This window comes from Miniopterus schreibersii, assembly GCF_964146895.1.
Source record: "Miniopterus schreibersii genome assembly, chromosome: 19".
NCBI lineage: Eukaryota > Metazoa > Chordata > Mammalia > Chiroptera > Miniopteridae > Miniopterus > Miniopterus schreibersii.
In genome coordinates, this window is record NC_138119.1 from 287,261 (window position 1) to 311,067 (window position 23,807).

General features: G+C 50.7%; 2 protein-coding genes and 1 pseudogene across 3 annotated transcripts in view; 1 reads left to right on the forward strand and 2 right to left on the reverse strand.

The window, feature by feature from the left end:
- Window positions 1-23,807, forward strand: part of LOC308548950 (histone H2B type 1-C/E/F/G/I) — a 329,370-nt gene that overhangs the window by 157,517 nt on the left and 148,046 nt on the right. The window lies entirely within an intron of this gene.
- LOC308549467 (vesicle-associated membrane protein 4 pseudogene) lies at window positions 188-613 on the reverse strand (annotated as a pseudogene). The gene has a single exon. The product of its transcript is annotated as a vesicle-associated membrane protein 4 pseudogene (transcript).
- LOC308549315 (uncharacterized protein) lies at window positions 590-23,750 on the reverse strand. The gene is made up of 18 exons (XM_081121861.1): window positions 23,621-23,750; window positions 23,076-23,217; window positions 21,973-22,320; window positions 21,585-21,866; window positions 19,547-19,723; window positions 19,134-19,154; window positions 19,006-19,032; window positions 17,039-17,660; window positions 12,382-12,466; window positions 9,944-10,070; window positions 9,383-9,724; window positions 7,467-7,748; window positions 5,966-6,166; window positions 5,822-5,842; window positions 5,717-5,743; window positions 4,474-4,497; window positions 4,049-4,072; window positions 590-1,518 (listed from the first exon to the last, which is right to left on the reverse strand). Exons 2-18 carry the CDS (start codon window positions 23,158-23,160, stop codon window positions 821-823), a joined length of 3,393 nt encoding a protein of 1,130 aa, XP_080977987.1. The 5' UTR covers window positions 23,161-23,217; window positions 23,621-23,750; the 3' UTR covers window positions 590-820.

The following is a 23,807-nucleotide window of genomic DNA, read 5'->3' on the forward strand; positions in this document are numbered from 1 at the left end:
GTGACTCTCCCATCATTGATGTTTCTATCTCTCTCTCTTTCTCCTTCTCCCTTCCTCTCTCTGGAATCAATAAAGATATGTAAAAATAAAAATTTGTATCTTTAAAAAAATAAAAATAAATTATACAGCAATCTTTTATTATTATTATTGTCCCAGGCTTCGTTTAATGAAGATCTCCGTCATCAAATCAAGTGCGGTATTTCACAACTGTAAGAATGAAGATCACCAATAAAAGGATGACTGCAGCCAGCGCCATGATGGCTCTTAGTTTGCATCCACGCCACCACAACTGCCCCCGAAGCTGTTTGGATCTGTTGCTAAAAGCGGTTCTGTCATCCGATAAGCTTTCTGATTTGTCCTGAAGTTCATCTCGTCTCTCCCCTCTTTCAATTACCTTTGTGATATTTTCTTGCATGACATCAATAACTTCATCCACCTGGTTCTGAACATGCTTAATTTTATCATTTCTCAGAACAACTCTTGGTCCAGATGGTCCCCTTAGAAAAAAGTCCTCTTCTTCATCTGAATCATCTTCCAAAAGATTTCTCCTTTCACTTTTCACAGAACCAGTGACATCGTCATCATTTAGGTGGCGCTTAAACTTGGGAGGCATGTTTTTCTCACCCTACAGCACTCTTTTACTTCCCCGCAGAGTAAGAACACAGCACCTGAGTCCCCGAGGAGGCCTCGTGTGGCGGGAAGCGAGCAGCCAGTGGAGCAAGAAGGCAGGGAGCTGAGGCAGTGGGCGTCCAGCCGGCGTGGCCACGCGGCCACAGCTGCCCCCGGACTCATCCACTCAGTGTTTTTAGAAAGTACTTTATCACTGTGACACTTTGCTCTTAAGGAGGCCCTGGGCTCCAGGCTGGGCAACAAGAAGCAGAGACGTTACTTCAGCTTGAGGGTCCTCATTCCCATCAGCTGAGCCTGAGGCCACTGTGGTCTCCAGGAAAGGGTCAGGCACTGGGACAGTCACAAGGGCATTCCCTACTTCTCTTTGGGCTGGGCAGATGGTCAAGGCAGTGGGATCCCAGAGCAAAATCCTGAAAACAGGCCACAGAGGCCCAGAGAAAGAGGTGTTTGTGAAGGTGTAGATATGTGATCCATCGATGGCATTGTAGAATGACACCTCCCCCTTCTCATAGTCCAGGAAAACCCCAACTCTTCGAGGAGGGTCACCAAATGACAGTGGGGTCCGGGGCTCCGTGAGAGCCTGACAGTCATTCACCTTATACATCCCCGCTATCCAGAATCCACTCTCGGGGTTTAATTTAATTAAACATTTTCTCTCCACATTCTCTCTACACACCCCAACATACCACTGTGTTCTCCCTACCACGTCCACCTCCCAGAAATGTCTGCCGGTCGTGAAACTCTCACAGCCCAGCACACAGAAATTCCCAGAAAATCTTCTGGGGTTGTCTGGCAGGCTCTGCTCTGTGTCTGTCCACTGCAGGCTCCTGCGGTCCTCAGAAACAAGGAGATTGGGGTGCGCAGTGTCCGGGTCCAGAATAACATCCGCTGAAGAGGGTTCAGAGATGGAGTGGGATCAGCCATGGTTCCCGGTCCTCAGAGCCTCAGCCTTCAAGGCTGAGCCCAGAGTGTGAGGTCCCCAGCCTGCCCTGATGTGACCCTCAGCAATGCCAAGAGAAACAACAGGTGCCTTTTGTCTGTGAGGAAGGGGAGGCAGAGGAGGGTGGGGGTCTGCCTAACCTGCTTCTTCAGCTGGTGCCTTCCTTCTACCTTTTTCCTGTTTCCCTCCCCAAATGTCCATGCCCACCTATGCTGTATAGTCACATAGATTCAAATTCCAGCCCTCGCTCTACCCTCCTGAGCTGGATGACTTCCTTCTCTGCACAGTCTCTTTTCCTATAGACCCAACCTATGTAGGATCTCCACTCTCAATTTGATATCTGTAAAATAGGAGTAAAAATACTGATCTCTAGAATACAGTAAGACAAAATGTGCTATATTTAGTCCAAGGCTGGTCATGGAGGAAGTGCCTGGTGTGATAATAGAGACCATGTCTCTGCTTTGCTTGGGGACATGCTGGGGGCTCTACATGCTCTGGGATCCACTCCCCAGCTGTCCCCACCCTCTGGCCCCAGGAAGTAGTCCTCCTTGGACAGCATCACTGGGCTCCCTTGCCTCTGGTTACCTGTTGGGTTTGGCCAGGGCAGGTACTAGCTGAAGACTGGGAGCAGAAAGGAAAGAGAGGCACAGCACTGCCTTCCCACCTCCTCCTATGGAGATGCTCTAACAAAGCAGGACTCCTCTCAGGCAGCTTCTCCCTGAGCCCAGCCTGTTCCTAAATCCATTGAAGCTTTCTAGTCCCTCTGCCTTGGGCCTAAGGGTGGGGACAACTCCCACTGTTGTGAGCCCTGGGACAGCATTCATCCTTGGTTTCCCTCAAGGCCACTCCCCACCCTGCACCCCAAGTAGTTCCTTCTGTAAACCCTCTTTAATCACGGTGTAGATTCCCTGTGAACAAAACCAACTCCATGTCCGTGTCATGAATTTCTTTCACCTCTTCATGCTGTGACCTGTGGCCCACCTCACTGTCCTTAGCAAGCACAGCAAAGCCTTTGGGTCATGTTTGTCTGTGTTCCTTAAATGCAGCCACAAACATTTTTGTTAGTAACAGCTAGAATGGCATCACAACCAAGGTCAATACTGTGGACAAAACGGGGTCACATACTGAAACTGATATGCTCTCAGGGGCTGCACGGTGGCCTTACAAACTCAGAGAACTGAAGCAATCACATAGGATGTTCTTAAATTAAAACTTTTTAACTAAAGGCAGCTTATGGTGGGTCCTCATGTCCTAGACTGGAATCTTCCCTGACAAAAGTCAGTCTTGACCTTAATTGAGCTGTGTATTGTCTTTTGGCATCTATGATAACACACCTTTGGAACACCAAGGTAACTTCCCGTTTTCAGGACCCCTCTAGAGCACAGACCATGAATCCCCTCACTGTTGCCCTGTTAGCTGTGGACTGTTAACTACTCTGCACCCACCATGCAAAAGACGTATGTGTCTATCATTTCACTTTTTATTATCCAGTTCCAGAGTTTCCCCACCCAGCTTTGCTCTCTCCTGCCTCCCAAACCTATCACCAGTGGACTTCATGTAACCCACTTACACCTCCTATTTTTTATTGTAATGTATAAAATAAGGGGGAAAACTACCACTTTTGAAGCATATTTTAAAATCCGTTTAGATTTTGCTTCCTGGCAATTGTCAGTTGCACTCAAACAAAGTCATAACAATTCTCTAGAGGTTTGAATATTTCTTATGTTGACACCAGACTGGTGATAAAATCGGTTGTAAAGAATCGTCCACCACAGGAAGCCCAGCAGTTGTCGGCAGGAGCTGCCATATTCTTTGTCCCTTTGTCCTGTCAATCACATGTACCCAAGTTATAGTATATAAAAAATGCTGTAACGGGTCTGATAGCTGTTATTAATCTGTGTAGATTGTCCAGGCGAATGTCCACTCCAACCTGACACCCCAGTGAGCAAATCATCCTATAGAACCATCTGCTATGTTCTAAGGAGTTGCCAGCATCATTTTTAAGTCTTAAGAACCTTGCCCTTGCCACAGTCATTACCATCAAAGAGCTATTTTGACCAAGCCATTGCTGTTTTGACCGATGCACATTCATTACCTCACCTAGTCTTCACCTCAACCCTGACATAGTGGGAATGACCACCGTCATCTAACGAGGAGACTAAACCTCAGAATCCTTGCACAACTTGAGTACACACAGGCACACAGGGCAGGAGGGGGCAGAGCTTGGTCAGGTCACATCCTCACTCTCCTACCCCTTCCTCCAGCTTCAGCCCTCAGCCTCCTCCTTCCCACACACACCTGGGGAAGCCCAGGACAGCAGCTGCCCCTGGTTCTCTGGGGTCTCGGCAGCAGATGGGCCCACCTTGGAGACCAGGACCTCAAGTCACCCACCCAGAACTCTCCCAGTGAAGAGTTAGAGAAGAAAAGGGAGCAGGGACCTAGGTGGTTGTCCCAGAGGACACACAGTGGTTCACTCACCAGGTTGGTAGGTGGTCTTCAACACTGAAAGGAAGGAGACACAGACAAGGAAAGGCCATTAGTTCTGTCTTCCCCCCACCCACTCTCCTCACTGAGCCTCTTCTGCTTTCCTCCCTCTTTTCCAACATCCAGTTCCCTTCAAGTACAGCTTGTGGATCAGGCATAAAGCCTCTCTGAGTGTTGGGCTTCCCTCCATCACCCTGGGGCTGTGGGCGCCATGGCCAGGCTTTGCCCAGGTGTGGGTGTGTCAGCAGGGTGAGGGGACACTGCATGTGGAAGGTCCTCTCTGGGTGTCCAGAAAGGAGGGGGTGGGACTCCACAGAAAATGAGCCTCTGAGCTGGATGTGATTATCACACACCAGCACAGAGAGGGGTAAATGCTTCCTACACAGGTGCCAGGAAACCAGAGAGGTTGAGTCACTCACCAGCATAGGCCACAGCCTTCTCACCTGCAAGGGAAGACGGGCAGAGGGTCACCTGAACTGTTATTTTTGAGTCAGTTTCTGTCTCTTCCTTTGCTGGCATCTACTGTTCTGTCTTGACCACCCCACCCTTCCTGCCTCTCCCTCTGCCTGTTTGATTCCCTGATCCCCCCTCCTCTTTGAAATCAACTGTATCCAGTGACCCCACAGGCACCGTGTAGGAGCTTTCCCAGCTGTCACCCCAGATCTGTTTTGTACGAATCTATATGCAGTCACCCCTTATCCGTGGCCTTTGTTTCTGAAGTTTCAGGTACCTTCCCTCAAAACCTGTCAAAAAGTAATAAATGGAAAATTCCAGAAATAAACCATTTATAAGCTTTAAATTGTACATCATTCTGAGTAGGGTGATGAAATCTGCTTCCATCCATCTCCAACCTGCCAACGCGTGAACCATCCCCTTATCCAGCAGGTCCACCCTGTGTACCTCCCCCCGTTAGCCTCTTAGGAGCCTCCTGAGATCAGGTCAGCTGTCCCAGTGTCACAGTGCTTGTGTTCACGTCACCCTTATTTAACTGAGTAAGGGCCCCAAGGCCCAGAGCAGTGACGCAGGCAACTCGGGTTTGCCAATGAGGAGCCTTCCTTCAAGTGAAAAGCAAACACCCGGGTACACACAGGGTGTGGAACTATCCGCGGTTGCAGGCATCCACTGGGGTCAGGATCCCACCCCTGGGGTAAGTGGTGCCCATCTCAGTCCTGCACCTGAGCACAGGCTCGCCCTGTGGTACTGGATGGAGATGTGTGCTGGGGTCCATCTATCTCAATCTGCGTTATTTCCCGCCTACTTCCAAAAGAATTGGGAAATTAATGAGAAAACTTCAGATGCTATTGTTTTTTCAGCAGTTAAGACAAACCCTGACAGCTGAGGCTGGAGCCACTCCTCTCGCTAGGAGACACTCTCCTCTCTCCTTCTGCTTCCCCTGAGCAGCTACAGATGCGGTAAAGCAGCAGGCGGGAGGGCAGGCTGCACGCACTGAGCCCATCGCCCCCTTTCCTTTCTGGGGCTCCCTGGACATCCCTGAACGAGCGGCCCCTGGTGCAGACAGACTGAAATTCCTTCCTGCCCCGAGAAAGGCCCCTGCCCCGGGTTCCCCAGATCACGGCCCTTAATTCTTCCCGGGGCGGGGAGGGGCGAGGAAGGGGCTGGAAATAGGGGAGCAGAGTCTGAGGCCGGGACCGGGATACTCACGTGCCAGGTACTGGACCTGTCTCCTCCCTGCAGGGAAAAAGAGGGGGGTCGGTGCCGCGCATCAAGCAGGGCCCCAGAACCCCGGTGGCCGGGATCAGCACTTACTGAGTTTGTCCTGCAGACTCTCTGTAAATAAGCAGAAAAAAAAAAAAATTTAAAAAAGAGCCGTGTTATGGGGATAGAGAGGAGGACCCGAGGGGGGTGCCTGGGATGGGGCAGGGAGGTCGCCCTTCCTGCCCCCGGGCTCACCTTTGGCGCTTCGCTCACGCTGCTCCCGGGCCCCCACCGCTTCCTTCTCCTCTCGCTCCCTCTCCTTCTCCTGCCACAGGACATGGATTCTCTTCTGCTGTCGCCACAGGAAGAAACCAGCCACCGCCAGGAACCCCAGCAGAGCCGGCAGGGTCACCCCCACGGCCACCTGCCAGGGTTGCTCACTCCAGAAGAAGGGACCTGCAGAGGGACAGACTCAGCCGCCCGCCAGGCGGGGCCCTGGGGTATCTCGGGAGGTGAGGTGACCTCTCTCCCCCCAAAGGATCCCAGAACTCTTCCAGTCACATAATAAATTTTATTTTCTTGAAATGTCTGCCTCTCACATGGAGATAATTCAAATATCAAAAAATATATGTACAAAGCAGTGAAGTCTCCCCTCCACTCCCTTGTCCCTCCCCCATTTATCAGCTTCTCATTACTCAGCTTAACATGAGGATGAAGGGTGTGAACTTTGGGGTTGGAGGGCCTGGGTTCAAATTCTGGGTCTTCGGCCTGACCTGCTCTGTGACCTTGTACTAATGACTTAACCTTTCTGTTCCTGGTGCCCTAGCTGGTGAAAGGATTAAGTTAAAGCTCATAAAGTGCCTGACGCACAGTGAGTGCCATGCACGTCTTTATTAAATCTAAAAAACATAAATATATTCTCCTTTTTCTTGCTTACACCAAAGACAGCATCCCTACAAGCTGGGCTGCATCCTGGGTCTCGGGGACCTTTCTGCATCAGCACGGAGAGCAGGTCCGTGTTTCCTCCACACTGCAGCCCACTGCACAGGAGCCCCCTGCTGGGCCTTGGCTCGGTCTCTAACTTTTATTATTATAGTTGATGCTCTAAGAAGTAACCTTGTACATGGGCCATTTCATACAACCCAAGCTGATCTGTCAGATGAAACCCCAGAAGTGGGATTTAGGATCAATAAATAATTTGGATAAAGATTGTTCTATTGTCCCCAATGGAAGATGTGACAATTTATACCAAAAATATACCAAATTATAGCCACAAACGTCTAAGAGTGGCTGTCCCCCCACCACCCTGCCATCGGCTGTGTTACCAACCACCTTGCTTTTCCTACTGTTGCCAGTCTCCCAGGTGGAACCGGTTCCCTACTCAGTGAGACTGGGATCCTGCTGTGAGGTAATTTCCTTTCTGGTGAACTGATAATTTAGGTTCTCGGCTCATTTTCTACTGGGCTGTTTTATGTTTTAACGAGATCAGCCCTTTCTCCAAGACATGGTTGTACTTATATTTTCCCATGTGTTTGCCGATCTTTACCACTTGCCCCCAATTCCTGTTGGGTGTCACAGTTTGTAACATGCAGAAAATATGGAAAGATGTTTGTGACATAATCAGCTTCATGGGGAAAGAAGCAGCCAGGTCCCTGCTCTGTCCTTATGTTCCCTGCAAAGACCCAAGTCAGCAGCACACAGTCAGGCCTCCTTCCCCAGTGTCCACAGCTAAGCAGAGTGTCGAGCAGGGACTCACCTGCAATGGAAAGCCTGGCTGTCTTTTCCTGGCTGAGCAGGGGATTTCTGATGATACAGGAGATCTCCTTCCCAGAGCCATCTTTCAGGATCACAGAAGATGTGGCTGCATATAGACCTGTGGGATCTGTAGCCACAGGTGAGGCCACAGCTGGCAAGCTCTGTCCCCTGTCATCTCTCCACTCCACTTGGGGCTGTGGATACCAGCCTGCAGACATGCACTCCAGACGGATCCCTCCATCTTCATAACCTTTCATTTTAATGTGAACATCAGAGCCCAGGGCTGGGGAAGGAAAAATGAGCCTGATTATGGGGACTCCTCTGTATTGGTGAGGATCCCATCAGGAATGAGGAGCTCACTCGCACTAGGTACCACAAGCAGGTTCACTAAGGAGCTGTTTACAAAGTGTGTTGTGCAGTAGGGACTGTTGCATGATGTGACCACTACCTGACCATCCCTGGACCTCATAGTAGATCTAGCTAGATGTTGGCCTGAACAGAGATTGCTTCCCCTAAAATCCCTTAGAGACAGCTGGATCCCTCCTCCATGCCCCAGGCTGCTGGTTCCTAAAACTGGCCCTCACCCTGCCCTAGGCAAGCATGTAAGTCCTTCCCCCTTGTCTGGTGGGTCATATTCCAGTGCTCCAATCTCCCCTGCCTGTCATGCATAAGCCTGAGCCTTTGCCATGTGGTGGAGAGGACATGCATGTTGTACTGCTGCCTAAAAGGCTGTTCCTTGTATGTAAGGCACCTTGGTAAACTCTTGATATAATTAACCTATTGATGACACCATTTTTCTCTGGTCTCTGGACTCAGGGAAACTTCCATTATGTTGTGGAGAGGGAGGAAAACCTTCATGGGAGAGAGCTGAGCCAGGGCCAGGACAGTGGAGCTGTTACCACCAGTCCCTAAACTCTTAACCCAAGCTGAGGAGGGAGGAAGCCTTTGAAGACCTGCAAGGACAGAGTCCTATAGGGAAGGCTTTCTTAAGAGGAGCTGTGGTCTCCAGGAAGGGACTGTAGCTGGCTGAGGGGGACCTGCAGGGAGAAAGACAGGACCCTCCACACCCATCTTCCTTCCTCTGTGAGGCTCCTCAGTGACCGGCCCGGGCAGAAGCCACAGGGCAGGGTTGTGCCCTGAGAAAGAGAAATGCAACCCTGACTTGAGTGGACATTAGCGATTCATGGAACAGCAGCATCAGACAAGGGTGTGTTGTCCCTGTGATGAGTGAGAACAAAACCACCACCACTCAGCCATCGGGTCTGAGCACAGAGAACACGAAGTGTCCAGACCACAGCAGCCAGCAAACCTCCCATCCTGGCTCAGTGGCCAGTTACATCCCCACACCATCCCGACAGCATCCACCCAGAGCCAAGCCCTCCTTCCATAAACCCAACGCCCCTATCAGCCCAAATGTTATGCAAGTCTCCCTGACACCTTCTCGTTGAGACACCCCTTGGTTTCCACATGGGTGCATCTCCCTCACTGCAACATGGACTAAAATCAACCTGTTCAACTACAGGTGTGATCCTGGGCCTTGGTTAGAGGACATGGGCAGCACAGGTGATGTCCCTGCACTTCAGCCTCCCTGGACCACAGCCCTGTGCACCTGGAGGGCCCGTGGCCACTGTCTGGCACAGCTGAACCCAATCAACTGTGTGCCCCCCACTGAGGGGAGGTTTTCTCATCCTTCCTACTCCTGACCCCACCTCGCTGTTTAGACCCTGGTGGTCTTCACCTGACACAGGAGGAACCCTTCCTAGAGGAAAATGTGGGTCTGTCAAGGGCCCCAGAGAAGCAGAGTTGGAGGCTGGGAAACAGTTGCTGCTGAGTTGCTGGAGGTGCTGTGAGGTGGGCTTTGAGCCTCTGTCCCCAGGCCCCATGGCAGAAGGAGCTCAGAACAAACCTCAGACTCACCTGCAACCTTCAGCTCCATCTGGGCTTTTGCATTGAAATCACCATCTTGGAAATAACACACGTAGATTCCACTGTCAGAGGCTCGGAGGTTGCGAATCAAGAGAACATTCTTCCCCTCAGTGATGTACTGTCTTAAAATGGAAGTTCTCCCTCGATACTCTGGTATCTGTATTTCTTCCTTGCCATGTGCATATGCATACACCACCTGCTTGAGGCTGGGTCGCACCCACATCAGCTCCATGGTCTCAGCGCTCATCTCTGGGGACAGCTGACAGGGCAGCTCAGCATCTTCACCCACCATGGCCAGGATGGGCACAGGGTGTCCAATCACAGCAAACTGAGCTGGTCAGCAGAAGGGGGTGCTTCATTAGAGGGGGTTGGGGCCAGAGGGTAAGGGGGTGTCCCAGGAAGGGAGGGGGAGGTAAGAAACACCTAGGCAGGCACTCCTGACATCACAGAAGTACAGTCTGGATGGGCCTCCCAGGTGTGGGGAGGAGCCCAAGGTTCTGACTGGGCTCTATAGGTAACACTCCACATACATAATGCAGAACCTTTCCCTACCTGAGCAGGGGGTGAGCAGCTGGACCAAGGCGAGGCACACAGGGAGGTCCAGCAGATGGAAGGCCAGGGACCTCACCATTGTTACCTGCTGAGCAGACAGAGAGGCTCCAGAAGGAGAAATGACGACCTGGAAGATGGAGAATTCCACATGGAGTCTTCTGCCTCCCTAGGGCAGACTCGGGGTGCAACCCCCATCACTGCTGACCCCAGGGCTCCTCTGAGATGTCTGCTTGGGAGTCTTTAACCTTTGATGCCAACGTGGGAAATCACCCATAAAACATGTAACGTGAAATGTGTGTCCCTTAACCCTAGTCACCAGGACATCCTTGGCTCCACTGTCCAAATGTGCTCAGAAGCCCTCCCTTACCCACACTTCCTGGGACAGTCAGGTCCAGGCCTCCATCATCACACTCTGATTATGCAGGACCCTCCTCTCTGAGTCCCCGAGTCCACTGGTGCCCCCTACAGTCTCTGCTCAACACCACAGCCAGAACTTTGCTGACTCACACCAGGTGGCTCCTCTACTCAGCCCCTTCCAGGGCTCCCATTTCACTCAGAGCAGAAGCTGAAGTCCTTTGCACCATATAATCTTGAAATTATTTGAACGTTCTATATTTTTAAAGTTTTTTAAGCGAGGAATATATTTCCACCTATTTTGGAGGCTATTTATTTTATTTTATTGTTTTGATTATAGACAAATTTGAATTAAAAAATAAATTTAAATAATTTATAAAGGTAATTATATACTGTATTTCATATGAATATAAATATTTCTGGATGTATTTTGACCACATAAATATGCATAATGACTTAAAATGCTTTATCGTTTGACCCACAAATTCCACTTACACGAATTACCCCTTCTACTCAGCACAGTATTGGAAGTCCTACCTAATGTAGTCAGAAAAGTCAAAGAAATAAAAAGCATACAAATCAGAAAGGAGGAAGCAAAACTCTCACCAGGTGCAGAAGACATGATACGACAGATAGAAAAGCCTGAGGACTCCACCAAAGAACTATGAGAACTAATCACTGAACTCAGTAACGTGGCAGGATAGAAAATCAGAAACCTGCTGCATTTCTATACAGCAATAATGAAAAATCAGAGGAAGAATTGTAAAAATTCATTTAGAATTTCATCAAAAAGCATAAGTACCTAGAAATAGATGTAACCAAAGAGTGGAAGGACCTGTGGTCTAAAACTACAGGACACTGAAGAAGGAATCGGAAGAGGGTACAAGGAAATGGAAGGGGCACTGTGCTCATGGGCTGAGAGGATTCACATTGTCACATGTCCTTACTGCCTGAAGCAATACACAGGTTCAGACAATCCCTATTAAATACCCATGGCCTTTTTCTCAATCCTAAAATGTATATGGAACCACAAAAGACCCCAACTAATGGAAGAAACCTTGAGAAAGAGCAACAGTGGAGAAACCACCTTCCCTGATATGAAACTATATTACAAGGCTACACAAATAAAAACAGCGTGGTTCTGGCATAAATACAGACACATAGTTCAATGTGAGAAATGGAGAGCCCAGAAATGAACCCTGACTTATATGTTCAATTAATCTGCAATAAAGGAGGCAGGAATATACAATGGGGTGAAGACAGTCTCCTCTAAATGGTGCTGGGAGATCTGGACAGATCAGTTTCTTACACCACATACAAGACTAAACACCACATTCAAAGCGGATGAAAGATTTAAATGTAAAATTCAAAGCCACAAAACTAGAAGAAAACGTCCACAATAAACTCTATGAGAACGCTCTGAGTAACATCTTTTTGTATGTGTGTCCTCAGGCAAAGGCAACAAAAGAAAAAATAAACAAATGGAACCATGCCAAGTTAAAAAGTTTTTGCACAGTGAGGGAAATTTTAACAAAACCAAAGGACAACATACTGAATGGGAGAAGATATTTGACAATGAGACATGAAATAAGGGGTTGCTATCCATCGTTTATATATAAACCCATACAAAGTACTGTACAAAAATCCAATCCAAGTTAAAAAATGGGTAGAGGACCTGAATAGACGTTTCTGCAAAGAGGAGGTCCAGATGGCCAGCAGATGGGTGGACTGGAAATCCCTCTACCGTCAGACAATGTTGTTTATCTATTCTCCAACTCTTGTATCTATACACTGGTTCAGATTTTTCTATGTTTCAAATAATTCTCTAATGAACAGCTTTACATATAAATATTTAAGACACACACACATCTCTTTGAAATCTCTTAGAACACATTCCCAGGGTTGATCAGGAGGGACTGTAAAAGGCCTTTGCTCGTTTCTGGCCACAGGAAGTCCCTAGGAACATGCAGTTGTCGAGCTCCTTCATTCCGCTTGTCTCCCTGCCACAGATTTCGGAACTTGGGCCTTACCTTGCCCTGCCTCTGTGCTTCCACCTGGGCCCTCACCTGAAGACTCACACTTACCCTTGGCACTTCCAGCTGAAAATCATGGAACGAAGAATGCCAGTATGGTTGAGTCTCTGATGCGGAAGTGTGGGGAAACCGAAAGCTTGTTCAGGACAGGAAACAGTGCAAACCCTCTTTTGAAAGCAGTTGTTTTGTGATTGACTCAGAGCAGTGTCTCATCAGTTGTTGGGCAGAAACCAGGGGCAAGGTTAGTGTGAAGGTACACTCGGTATTGGGTGGTAGCAGTGAGGACCAGCTCCAGCACTGATCTCCACACTCCGCGTCTCTCTGTGTGTTTACCATGTTGACCCACTCCTGGGGGTGGGTGTATGATCAGGTCTTTATTACATACGTCTGCTTTCTTTCCTTTATATCAGAATGGACTTAGCAGCAGAACTAAGACAAATGAACAGATGTTAATGTGTGAGAAGAACTTGTATGTTAATTGTACAGTCGTTGTGGCCCTTTGCTAACATTTTCTACAGCAGAGCCCAGTGAAAGCATGAACAGAAAGACACAGAAAAACTACACTCACGACACCTTTTGTGGCACCTCAGATATTCAGGTCTCAGGTCTATTCCCAAGTAGTACAATTTTCAGGTTTCCAGAGGCAGTGCTGTCAGGGACCGATGGGCATGTTGTACATTTTTCAGAGAATTTTCATTTGGGGTGTTGCTGAGAAGATTCATCCATTCTCCATCCTTCTCTTTGCTGCATTTGGATTTTCAGGTTATTTATTTCTCCTTGCCTGCAGCTGTCTGTAGCTTCTGTTTACAGTGAACATTGTGTTACACATGCTGACTTCATTGTACACTAATCTTCTGTTTATCTCGGTATCCTTGATTACTCATCTGATGCCTTGAAAGTTGCAGACATCAGTGCACTTCCCCCTGGGTGCTTCCACACATCTATGAAGCAGAACACAGTTCTGAAATGCCCGAAGCACCAATGTTGTGTTTAAAATATAAATGTAGGAGGCATGCTGTCCCTCCAAGGAGCATGCTCACGCCTATGGACAGAATAAACTGACGAACAAAAGAGACACAGAGACGTGGAAGCAAGCAGCAGACTGACATATATCAGAGGGAATGGGGGTGGGCTGGGAAGAGATTAACCAAAGAACTTCTATGCATAACCCATGGACACAGATAATAACTCAGTAAATGCCTGGTGACAGGGCAGAAGTGGGGTAAAAGGGGCCAATGGGGGAAATATTTTCAACAATAAAGATAAATTTTTAAAACATGGCTTGCTGCCTGAAATCATAGCAGTAAAATGGGAACATTCCAGTCTTGCTTAGAGGGTCCAGGTGACTTTGACATAGAGAAGCAGCCTAATTTCCAACGTAGGTCTGAATGTCCAATATGGGATTTCTGGGCAGAACGCTGCATAGCTCTTTAGAGTTTCCAAGGAAATAGGGTCCTAGGTTCACTTATTCAGACCTTTACGTGATGCTGGGAGACAAATTGTGTGAAATGGGACAATAAATATAGCAAGGTCGAACTTTCATTAGAGAAACTCTGTATTTTGCAGATAATCTCATTGGCTTTCTGTGTCTGTGTGTGGGGGGAAGGGGTTGAGTATTGTCAGCCAAAAGAGAGATGTCCTCCAGAAATGCTCTTCCTTCCCAGCTGCAGGGATGGTAATGTCTAACTGAGTCGGGGCACCCCCTAAAGGCTCATCCATGCACTGAAAGAAAGCAGAACATGCCTTTCAATCAAAAAATAGACTGTACCTGAGGCCAATTTGTGGAAATCGAGAAGTTTGACTTCAGGATATCCAGTCTCCACTTGGTGTCAGTTTCAGAAGCCCAGGGCAAGGCCCAGGCAGGGCCCTTCTCTCTTACACATTTGCATACTTGAGGGAGTACAGTTAGTGACAGAGGCAGGGGCCCAAACCACTGGTCCAAGGACAAGAGAGACACACACACACAGAGACAGAGAAATCACCGTCCTCATTCACCCTAAAACTCACTAGTTCTGTTCTGTGACACTGCAGCTGAGTCTTCTGTTTCCACTGTGGGGATTGTGAGTACCCTCAGAAGACCTCATCTGACTGTGCCGGTCTCCACTCCCAGGGCGCCTGTCCCCACAGTCCCTCCCCTGTACCAGCCTATTTCCTAGTCATCGGCTTCACATTAGCGAGCCTTCCAGTTAATTGAAGGAGAAAGGTTAGCCAAACTTACCGTCACAACCCGAGACCCGTGTGTCTCCTCAGGAGCATGGGAGGCAGTTTACCAGCCTCCTCTCCTCTGTCCTCACCACTAAACGGCTGTCCTGCTTTTCGCTTTTCGTGTCTGTGTATCCCCAGGCTTTGAATCCATGGGGTCAGGAGCTCAGAGTCCCAGAGAAGCAAAGAGCCACTGACCTGCATACAATGGAACCTTTCCCTTCTGCAGGAAGATGGGCTTTAGGGCCTTGTTTGTAGAACAATGGAAGGAAACCCTAATTTCCCACGGCAAATATGTCCTGACAAAAATGACTGGGGGAGAGGGGAAGCAGAGTGACTGGGGCAGCTAAAGCCTCAGAAGAGGGAACTGGTGTCAGAGGAGGGAGGTTAGGGAACGAAGGCCAGTGGTTGCCCTGGGTGGCTGCTTAAGGTTTCTGCTGGCTGAGCTCCGGTCACTTGTTTAGAAAGGAGCTTGTCTGTCACCTGGAGGCCGACTGCTCCTCCATGGGAGTCCGTGCTTAGCCTATTTTCTGATCCACTGGTTGTGCACCATCTCAGGCAGGTGCAAGTTAGATAATTGCCACTAATTGTTTTCAGGAAGTAGCCCTACAGAGAAGGCTGCTCTCAGTGGGTGAGCTCAGACTCAGGCCACATGGAGACCAGTGTTGGAAAGGAGGGCTTCCAGGGAAGCAACGCACAGCACAAGTAATTAAAATTCACCAGAAACTGTGTTGTTGTTTTTTAATTCTCACCTGAGGATCTCTTTTTATTGGTGAGAGAGAGAGAGAGAGGAAGAGAGAGAGGGAACACGCACTGTCCTGGGGTGGAATCGGCAGACATCTGGCACACGGGAAATGCTGCATCCAACCGAGACACCAGGCCAGGCCATGGCTTTTGAATGAGAAGGGTCCCTTAATGCAAGAAAAAGGAAGAAGGGAATCCTAACGAAGTGAATTCCCCAGGAAGAAAATGAAACCGGACATTACCTGCTTGTCTGCACTGTGGTTGTTGAGATGCCTCTTGCTCTGAGTCTCAAGGCTCCGCCAGGTGTTGCAAGTGAAAAGGCTCCTTAGTGAATCAGCGACCTGCAGTAACCTCAGCAGGTGATGTGAACACAACCCCTACCTGGGCAGGTCTTTATGGGCACTGAGCCCCAGGCCTGTAATTCTTTAGTAAAAGGTTACCTTCCCCTTAAGGAAGCCCTGTCCACTGTCCTGGGCATCTAGGGTAACACACTGTCCAAACGCCAGAACTGATCCTCTTTTTCGGGCCCCTCGGAGCATCATCACCCTCCAAGGAGCACCGGGTCTTGTTAACTCTCCTTTCTCCCACCTTTGTGAAATCCTTACGTTCCCTCCCTCACCCAAATGCAGAAGAGAAGCTGCAAAACTGTCGTTCTCGAGAGCATCTGAGATCTTGCTCCCTCAGTTTTGCTCAAATTAACTGTTATAAAAACTCTCTACAGGTTTCCAAGTCCTACATTGACAGACATGAGAATCCAGTCTCCTGTTAAACCTGACATCAGGCCTGAAAAACAAATGAAACAATGCCACACACCTCACTAGCATTTATTTCCCTTTGCAAACAAATTATTTTTAACAGCAACAAAAAAAGTTCTTTATATTACCCTGTAATCAGTTTATTACTGTCATTGAAATAGATTAATAAATACATCTTTAAAGGCTTTCAGTCCAACATAGTAAATATTAGCAGATATAAGCAAGAGCAAAAGCCCTTAGGGGCCCTCAATAATTTTTCAGTATTAAAGGCATCATGAGACCAAGAAGTTGAAAACCACTGGTCTCCCCACTGAACCTGGACCTTGTGATTAACCTGGTTCACTGCTCACCTGCTCAGCCAGGACCTTAAACCTCAGGCCATTCTCAGTGACCTAGAGTGTTTGCTGCAGGGACACCTGGGCCAGGCCAGACCCAGAGGTGTCCTTGTCATTGCTCCTTCTGTCTTGGTTTCTCATCCTTGGAGGCCTGGGGGCTTTACTGGGTGGGCTGGAAATCCGGGGGAGGGTGGGCATGGGCCTTGGATGCTGGGGTCCCCGGCCACCTTAACCACGCCAACAGCCAGGGCTCCTCCCCGCTCTCTGTCCCTCTTCCTCTGTCTCTGAGGTCCAGTGGTCGCTCCTCATCCCCTCAGGTCCTGGTGAATCCTGTTGTCCCCACCTGGAGTCCATGGCATCTGAAGTCAACGCAAGTTCAATGCCGAACATGCCACCTGATGCTACAGCAGCAGGTTTTCAGCCTGTGGCTGTCTCCCACTTTCTTCTTGGTTGGGAGCCATGTGGAAGCACTAGTTTCCCTGAGACCGGTCCCTGCCCCATGGTGACAAGCAAATGAGGTACAACAGCAATAGCCTGATGAGGGAGATGGGGCTGGGGACTGAAGAGGGGGTCACAGGGGCCTGTGGTGGAGGCTCTATGATGTGTCCAGAGTAAGAAGGGCCTTTTCCTCTGGACGCTGTGCTGTGGGAAGAGAGATGTCCAGGGCTTCTCTATTCGCCTCTGTGGCCAGGGAACTGGTCCTGGCGTCTGCAGTGGGTCCCTGCCCTGTGAAGAACCAAGCCACCCTCAGGCACCGTGACACCCTGGGCCCCTGTGAACGCTGGGCAGATAAACAGGGGGCTGTCATCAGATCCCAGCCTGAAGAAGGGCCTCAGGGGCCCAGAGAAGAGCGAACGGGGACACGTGTAGATGTGCGATCGGTCCCTCATGTTATAGAAGGAGACATCTCCAGACTCGTAGTCCAGGAAGACGGCCACCCGGCGAAGGCGCTCTTTCAGGGGAAGAATCTTTTCAGGGGAGGACAGGACCCGGTACTGGTTTCCAAACATTTCCAGGGTCCAGAAGCCATTCTGAGGAACCAGCAGGGCCTCCCCTTTCCTCGCCACACTGTCCTCACAGACCCCAACAGACCACACCATTACGTTTCGCACCTCCACCTCCCAGTAATGCCTCCCTGAGGAGAAGCTTTGGGCTCCCAGGACACAGGGCCGGCAGTCGAATCTCTCGGGGTTGTCAGGCACGCTCTGCCTAGAGGGTCCCCGCCTCACGCTTCTCCGGTCCTCTGACAGGAAGAGCTCGGGATGAGCGGTGTCTGGGTCCAGGACCACATCAGCTGCAGAAGAAGTCCCAGGTTTAGGCCTGGGGTCTCAGAGAGGTCCCAGAAAGCAGGAGTTAGGGGAGACATCTTGCATGGGATGGGATCTCCATGAAGGCCCCTTGATCCCAGATCCCAGCTCACAGATGGAGAACCCCCGAGGCTGCACTTCTACCTGCTGCGTGAAAGCAGTGGGGCCCCAGGTAGAAAATAACTGGGGCTCTCAGAATGTAGAAAGTTTAGCAAATGAGCTGAAATTAATGGCTCCCACTTTCTCTCCACTCTCAGATCTGCCCCCTTTTCTATTCAAGACCTGTGACCTCTGAGTCTCTCTTGAGTTGGAATCTTTCCAACTTGGCTTAAACCAGCAAAGGGTCCTCTTATTGGTCCTCTGTGCTCCACCAGCTTAACCAGGTGACATCTGACTTAAGTGACTGACAAGGGCAATGTTCAGAAGGTCCAAAGGCGGACAATGTCCCCACACGCCAACCTGCCACCTGAGAGGTGCGTCTGGCAAAAGGTGGGGGAACTGTTTCCACCGGGCTTTGCTTTGACACCTGGTCTGAAGTGACCTCTCTGGGTGCAGGAAGTACTCCAGGCACCTGAGGTTCTGCGGGCCTCCCCCACCTGCAGCTCTATCACTGAATCCACCTACAGTTCCCTTGTGTTAATATGGTTTTCTCCTTTCCCCATGTAGGTATTTCCGACAGTGACAATTGTGAAATTCACCTAAAGAGGAAAGGCCCAAGCACCATGGCATCTACTAAAACCTGGATTCTCTGGTGCCTGTGAGCAGAAGGGGATGAGTCACAAAATGCAAGGTGCTCATCAGGGGAGGCAAGTGGAGGCTGTAGGCTCCCTCGTGCCCTGTCCCTGCCCCTCGCAGACTGTGCACAGCATCAGTGCCCTCCTGGGGCACCTATCTGTCCAGCCCTGAGACAGGCTTGGGACAGCTTCCTGCCTGTCCCACCCAGAACTCCTCACTGTGCAGCCTGGACCGTCTCCCAGGTTGTGACTACCTCAGCCAGTATTGTCTTCTTTCAAATTAATGCAGGATCCAAAGAGCAACAGCTACTGAAACAGAACTGTGGGGAGGTCCACTCTGTGTGCTTGGCCTCTGGTCATCATGGATGAAATTATACTAAAAAGTGAGGGTGGGAAGGAAGCCAAGAGCTGATCAAGAGCCACGGAATTCCCTGTGGGAAGAGCTGGGATCCTGCACGGGGTGGGATGCTGCTAGTGAACTGGCCCAGCCCCCTGTCCCCGCCCACTGTGGCCCCTTGTGCCTCTCAGCTCAGGTGTCCCTTTGGCTGGCTAGTGGGGAGGAAGCTCTGGGACGTGAGGGACTGTCAGGGGTGCTCACCGGCGTGTAAGAGGCCTCTTCTCCATCCTGCAAGGGGACAGACAGAGTGAGTGAGCTTCAGGAGATAACAGCAACCAACAATACACATTGAGCAGGGAATCATTCAATTCGGGAAATGCTCAACTCACGCAATTCTTCTTGAAGTTGCTCTGAAAAATAAACAGAAACAAATGAATGTCTTCAACAGAACTAGAATTTAGCCCGTATTAAACAAAGGTCTAGCCCTTTCTGTGAAGCCAATATCCCATCCCCCACAGGCAGGGAACTGTCCACATTCCAGAAATGATCAGAGGACCAGGTGGCTGGATTATCAGTACTTATTTAGGTTGGCTTTCTTTCAACAATATGAAAGCGAGCTGGAGGGGTAGTGACTGGGACGCAGCTCCAAGGCCTGACTGCTGTGTCTCTGGTTCTCTGTCCCCCAGGCTTCTGCTGCCCGAGCTGTGTCCTTGGAATGACCATGAACTGCCCTGTTACTCTTTTACCTTTTATTGGATGTTCTTTCTCTCTTTTCCCACACGTTCCTTCCCCAGTTTCTTACGTGCAGTTTCTTTCTCTTCATTTTCACAATCTTTGTCCACTGATGGAGCTCCTTTCTCCCTGCGGAGTTTCGTGATGAGACCGATGCTCCCAAGGATGACAGTGAGGAGCACAGCAGGCAGGATGACGGCCAGGACCTCCATCCAGGGAAAGGCAGGCATGCTGGGGATAGAGGGCTCTGGAGGAGGCCAGGAAAGTCCCAGCGAGACAAGGGAAACCGCCCCTGAGATTCACATCTGAGGAGCTCACTCAGGTGCGTGCTCTGTCCCCTTCTCCCTCAGAAACCCACAGTAGTGGGCACAGCTGGGGGCTGATGAAGCCAATTCCTATACGGGGACCCACAAAAAAGAGGCCACCCCAGCGGCCCATCTCACAAATCCACACTTACATCAGCCTGCATGGACTGGAAACACCCCATGGTCAAGGACAACTAAAGGACACCTGTCCTAATCCTCCCCCTCAGCTTCAGCCACTCACCTTCCTCTGGAAAACAGACCTACTGCCTTACAAGGAAACCCCGGCCTCCTAGTCAGTCATGCCTGTTTCCACCTCGGTAACCCTTGCTCTTACCCAGAATCCCTCAGGAAGAGGCTCCCCTGCTGGTGAGGACCTGCACCCTCTCCCAATCCATGGATGGTTTTCCCTTGAACAAGGGACGTAAAACTCGTTACTAAATTGTTTTAGTTTTGTCACTTGACAGGGCCCAGAAGACAGAAGACAGAAGTATGTGGAGCCACCACGGGAAGGACCAAGATGAGGAAAGCCAACCACCGCCACCATCCTGGCACAGCCACCATCACTCTTGTCTGGGCACTGCAATGCCCTCCTCCTTGCTTCTGCTCACATCCTATGCAGTCTGTCCTCAGCACAGCTGTTTCTGTGAGATTATCTCTCTGCTCAAAACCCTGTGGGGTTTTGTATCTCCTTGAGACTAAAAGCCAAGATCTACTCGTGACCTACATTGCCTCATGTGGCCTGGACCCATTGCAGATCTGAATTCATCTCCTCTGATTCTCCGTGAACTCAATCCATTCCATCCACAGTGGCCTCTTGGGGTTCCTTGAAACTGCCAGACATGCTCCTGACTCAGGCCCTTTGCATGTGCTGTTCTTGCCACTTGGCTTGCTCATTCCTCAGTTGCCCACCTGCCATCTTTGCATTGAAGCCCTTCCTTACCATCCTGTTCATAATTACAATTCCCCTTCCCCTATCCCGCCCTGCCTCATCCCCTCATTAAATTTTGTACAGAACTCATCATCATCTGATATAAAAGTTTAACTGATTATTTTACTCCTTGCTTTAATTGTTTTATTGATTACCCTCTGCTTCCCTAGAATGTAAGCCCCATGAGGTTAGGGATCTTCATGTATTTTGTTCAGTGATTAATCTTTGGTTTCTAGAACAGTGCCTTGAACATATGTGAGCCTTGCTAAGTATTTGTTGAATGACTTTAAGAATGTTTGTAGATCACCCGGCCAGGCGTGGCTCATAGGTTGAGTGTCGATCTAGGATCCAGGCGATTGGGGTTCGATTCCCGGTCAGGGCACATGCCCGGGTTGCGGGCTTGATCAATAACTCTCTCATCATTGATGTTTCTATCTCTCTCTCTCCCTCTCCTTTCCTCTCTCTGAAATCAATAAAGATATACTAAAAAAAGAAAGAATGTTTGTAGATAGACAGACGATCCCCAGTTCTGTCCTTGGAAAATCCCATGAACAGGAGGAGAGGGCTTCAGCACACAGCACCATCAGGTGTAGACAGCTACCTGCCCTCTGCATGTTTTGTGATTGTTCTAAATGTTTAAAAATTGCTGCAGGATCAGAACCATAATGGGGGAAAACTATCAGATTTACCCTCGGATAAGAGGCTCCTCCTCAAGTTTTGAGACTACCTGATGTTCCCCTTGTGATGAGGGGAGAGGCCTCAGCTCAGCTGCAGCCTGAGTTCTTCAGGGCCCAGGACCCACCCCAGCCTCCATCAGTTCCATTTAAGTTCCCATTTGTCTGCTGGGGATCCTGCCTCCATGGGCTGGAACTAACCTGGAATGAAGATCACAGAGTCTTTCTCCTGGCCCAGCAGGGTGTTGTTGATGGAGCAGGACATGTTTCTCACAGAGCTGTCCATGATGATCACGGCCATGGTGACCCTAAAGAGGCCGTCTGTGCCCTGGGTGTAAGCCTCTTCCAGGGCGGGCACAATCTCACCATAAGGGTCCCTCCACACTGCTTGGGGCTCTGGGTACCACCCTTCAGATGTGCACTCCAGCAGGATACCCCCATCCTCATGGCCCTTCATTTCAATGAAGGGATCGGATCCCAGGCCTGGGGACAAAAATCTGGTGGTGTTCGGGGGGCCTGAGATTTGGAGAGAAACTTTCCCCAAGGGTCACACTGTGAAAAAGCCACCAAACGATGTGAAACCACGCACCTGCCACCAGGAGGTACATGACAGCCTCGTCGTAGGACCTGCCTTGTTGGAAATAACAGCGGTAGCGGCCACTGTCGTGGGCCGTGACTTGGTGGATGATGAGGGCCACCCTCCCCCTGCTGATGTCTTCACTCACAAGGGTGGTCCGTCCTCGGTACTGCTCCATCTGCTCCTCTGGCCTCTCGCGGCCACCCTTGTACACCAGCACCGCGGGCGAGAACTGAGACCGGAACCACCGCACCTCCATGTCCTCAGCACTTTTCTCAGGTGACAGGTGGCAGTGAAACATGGTGCTTTCTCCCACCATGGCCAGGATGGGATCAGCTGGCCCCACGACAGTAAACTGGGCTGTTGGACAAAGGGGCAGAATCAGGCAGGGCACCAGCTGTGCAACATCCAGGGCGAGAAAGGAAGTGGCTGTTCCAGGGGCAGCTATTCCTGGGCTGAGCATTCTGGGGCCAGCAGCTGTGGCTGGTTGGAGCAAGAGAAGCCTGGTAAAGGCCCTGGCCCCGTAGTCCATTTGGAGCCTTATCCCAATAAGCCAAGGTTGTGGGTTCGATCCCCACATACAAGGATCAAACAATGAATGCATAAATAAGTGGAATAACAAATCTCTCTCCTTTCCTCTCTAAAGTCAACACAATACAAAATTCCTTTTAAATAACTAAAATAAAAAGAGAGAGCTGTCCAGTCGGCATCTGCTGAGGCTGCTAGTGCTTGGAGAACAGAGCCCAGAGAAGCACACACTGAGCACCCACAGACCCTGTGCTGGCAGGGGTTTTCTCCTGTTCCCCAGGCCAACCCGGTGCCTGGAGGGAAGGTGGGACTGGAGCTGTCCAGCATGGTAGCCACCAGCCGGGCCCAACTGAAATGTGCTGTCAGTGTAAAATGCACATACACAATTTGAAAACTTGGAATAAAAAAAGAGTTAAATGTCTCATTCATAGTTTACATTAATTAAAAGTGTGAATGGTAATATGTTGGTTATTTGGGGTTATTTGCCTTTGAACTGGGCGGTGCTGGTGCCAACCCGGGCACAGGCGCGGACGGGAGTGAGCACAGCCCCAGGGGACAGTGTGCAGGAGCCAGGGGCAGCGCCCTACCTGAGACCAGAGCGGACAGGCCGAGGAGCGGGAAGCAGAGCAGGGGGTCCGGCAGGGGCACGGGCAGGGAAGCAGCCGGCTCCATGGCACCAGGGACCAGCCACCCAGGGGAGGCCTCGACCGCAGGCCCGGGGGCGCAGACCTGGGGGACACGCCAGAGAGACTTGGCACCACAGTGCTGATCGAGGTACGTCCCGTGACCCGGGTTGGTGCCATCAGAGCCCCCGCCTGTGTCCTGGGCACCACCTTGCTCCCCCGGCTCAGGCACCTCCCCCAGACAGACGCAGGAACGCTCCCCGCATAAGCCACGGAGCCACGGTCCCCCGCGCGGCTCCCCGCGGGCCGGGCTCCGCGCCTGCGGGTGTCACCTGGGAGCCCCCGCGCCTCCCCCGCCCGCTCCCGCCGCTGTCCCCTCCCCCTCCAGGTACCGCCCGCCGAACCCCAGGGGCGGACCCCGAGGCCCCGGGGAGCCCCTCTCCGGGTCCCCTCCGCCCCCGCCGCGCGGAGCGCAGCTCCGTCCCGCCCGCCGGGATTCACGTCTGCACCCTCTTTCCTCCGCTGACGCTCAAACCGCGACTCCCGGTTGCCTCTCTCGAACCCGCCCACGGGCGCAGCCACAGCCCGAGAGCAGAGCGCCCCGAAGGCGCGGGAGAAACGCGCCCTCTTCCCGGGTGGGCGGCGGTCGGCGGGCGGCGGTCGGGGCTGAGCCCTGCACCCGGGTCCTCCAGGGAC

Excerpts from the sequence above, each read along its gene's own strand:
- LOC308549315 (XM_081121861.1), bottom strand. The coding sequence starts at position 23,160 with ATGGAGCCGGCTGCTTCCCTGCCCGTGCCCCTGCCGGACCCCCTGCTC. Across the intron at positions 22,321-23,075 it reads CCTGTCCGCTCTGGTCTCAG|CCCAGTTTACTGTCGTGGGG; the intron begins GTAGGGCGCTGC and ends TTTGTCCAACAG. Across the intron at positions 9,725-9,943 it reads GCTGCTCACCCCCTGCTCAG|CTCAGTTTGCTGTGATTGGA; the intron begins GTAGGGAAAGGT and ends TCTGCTGACCAG.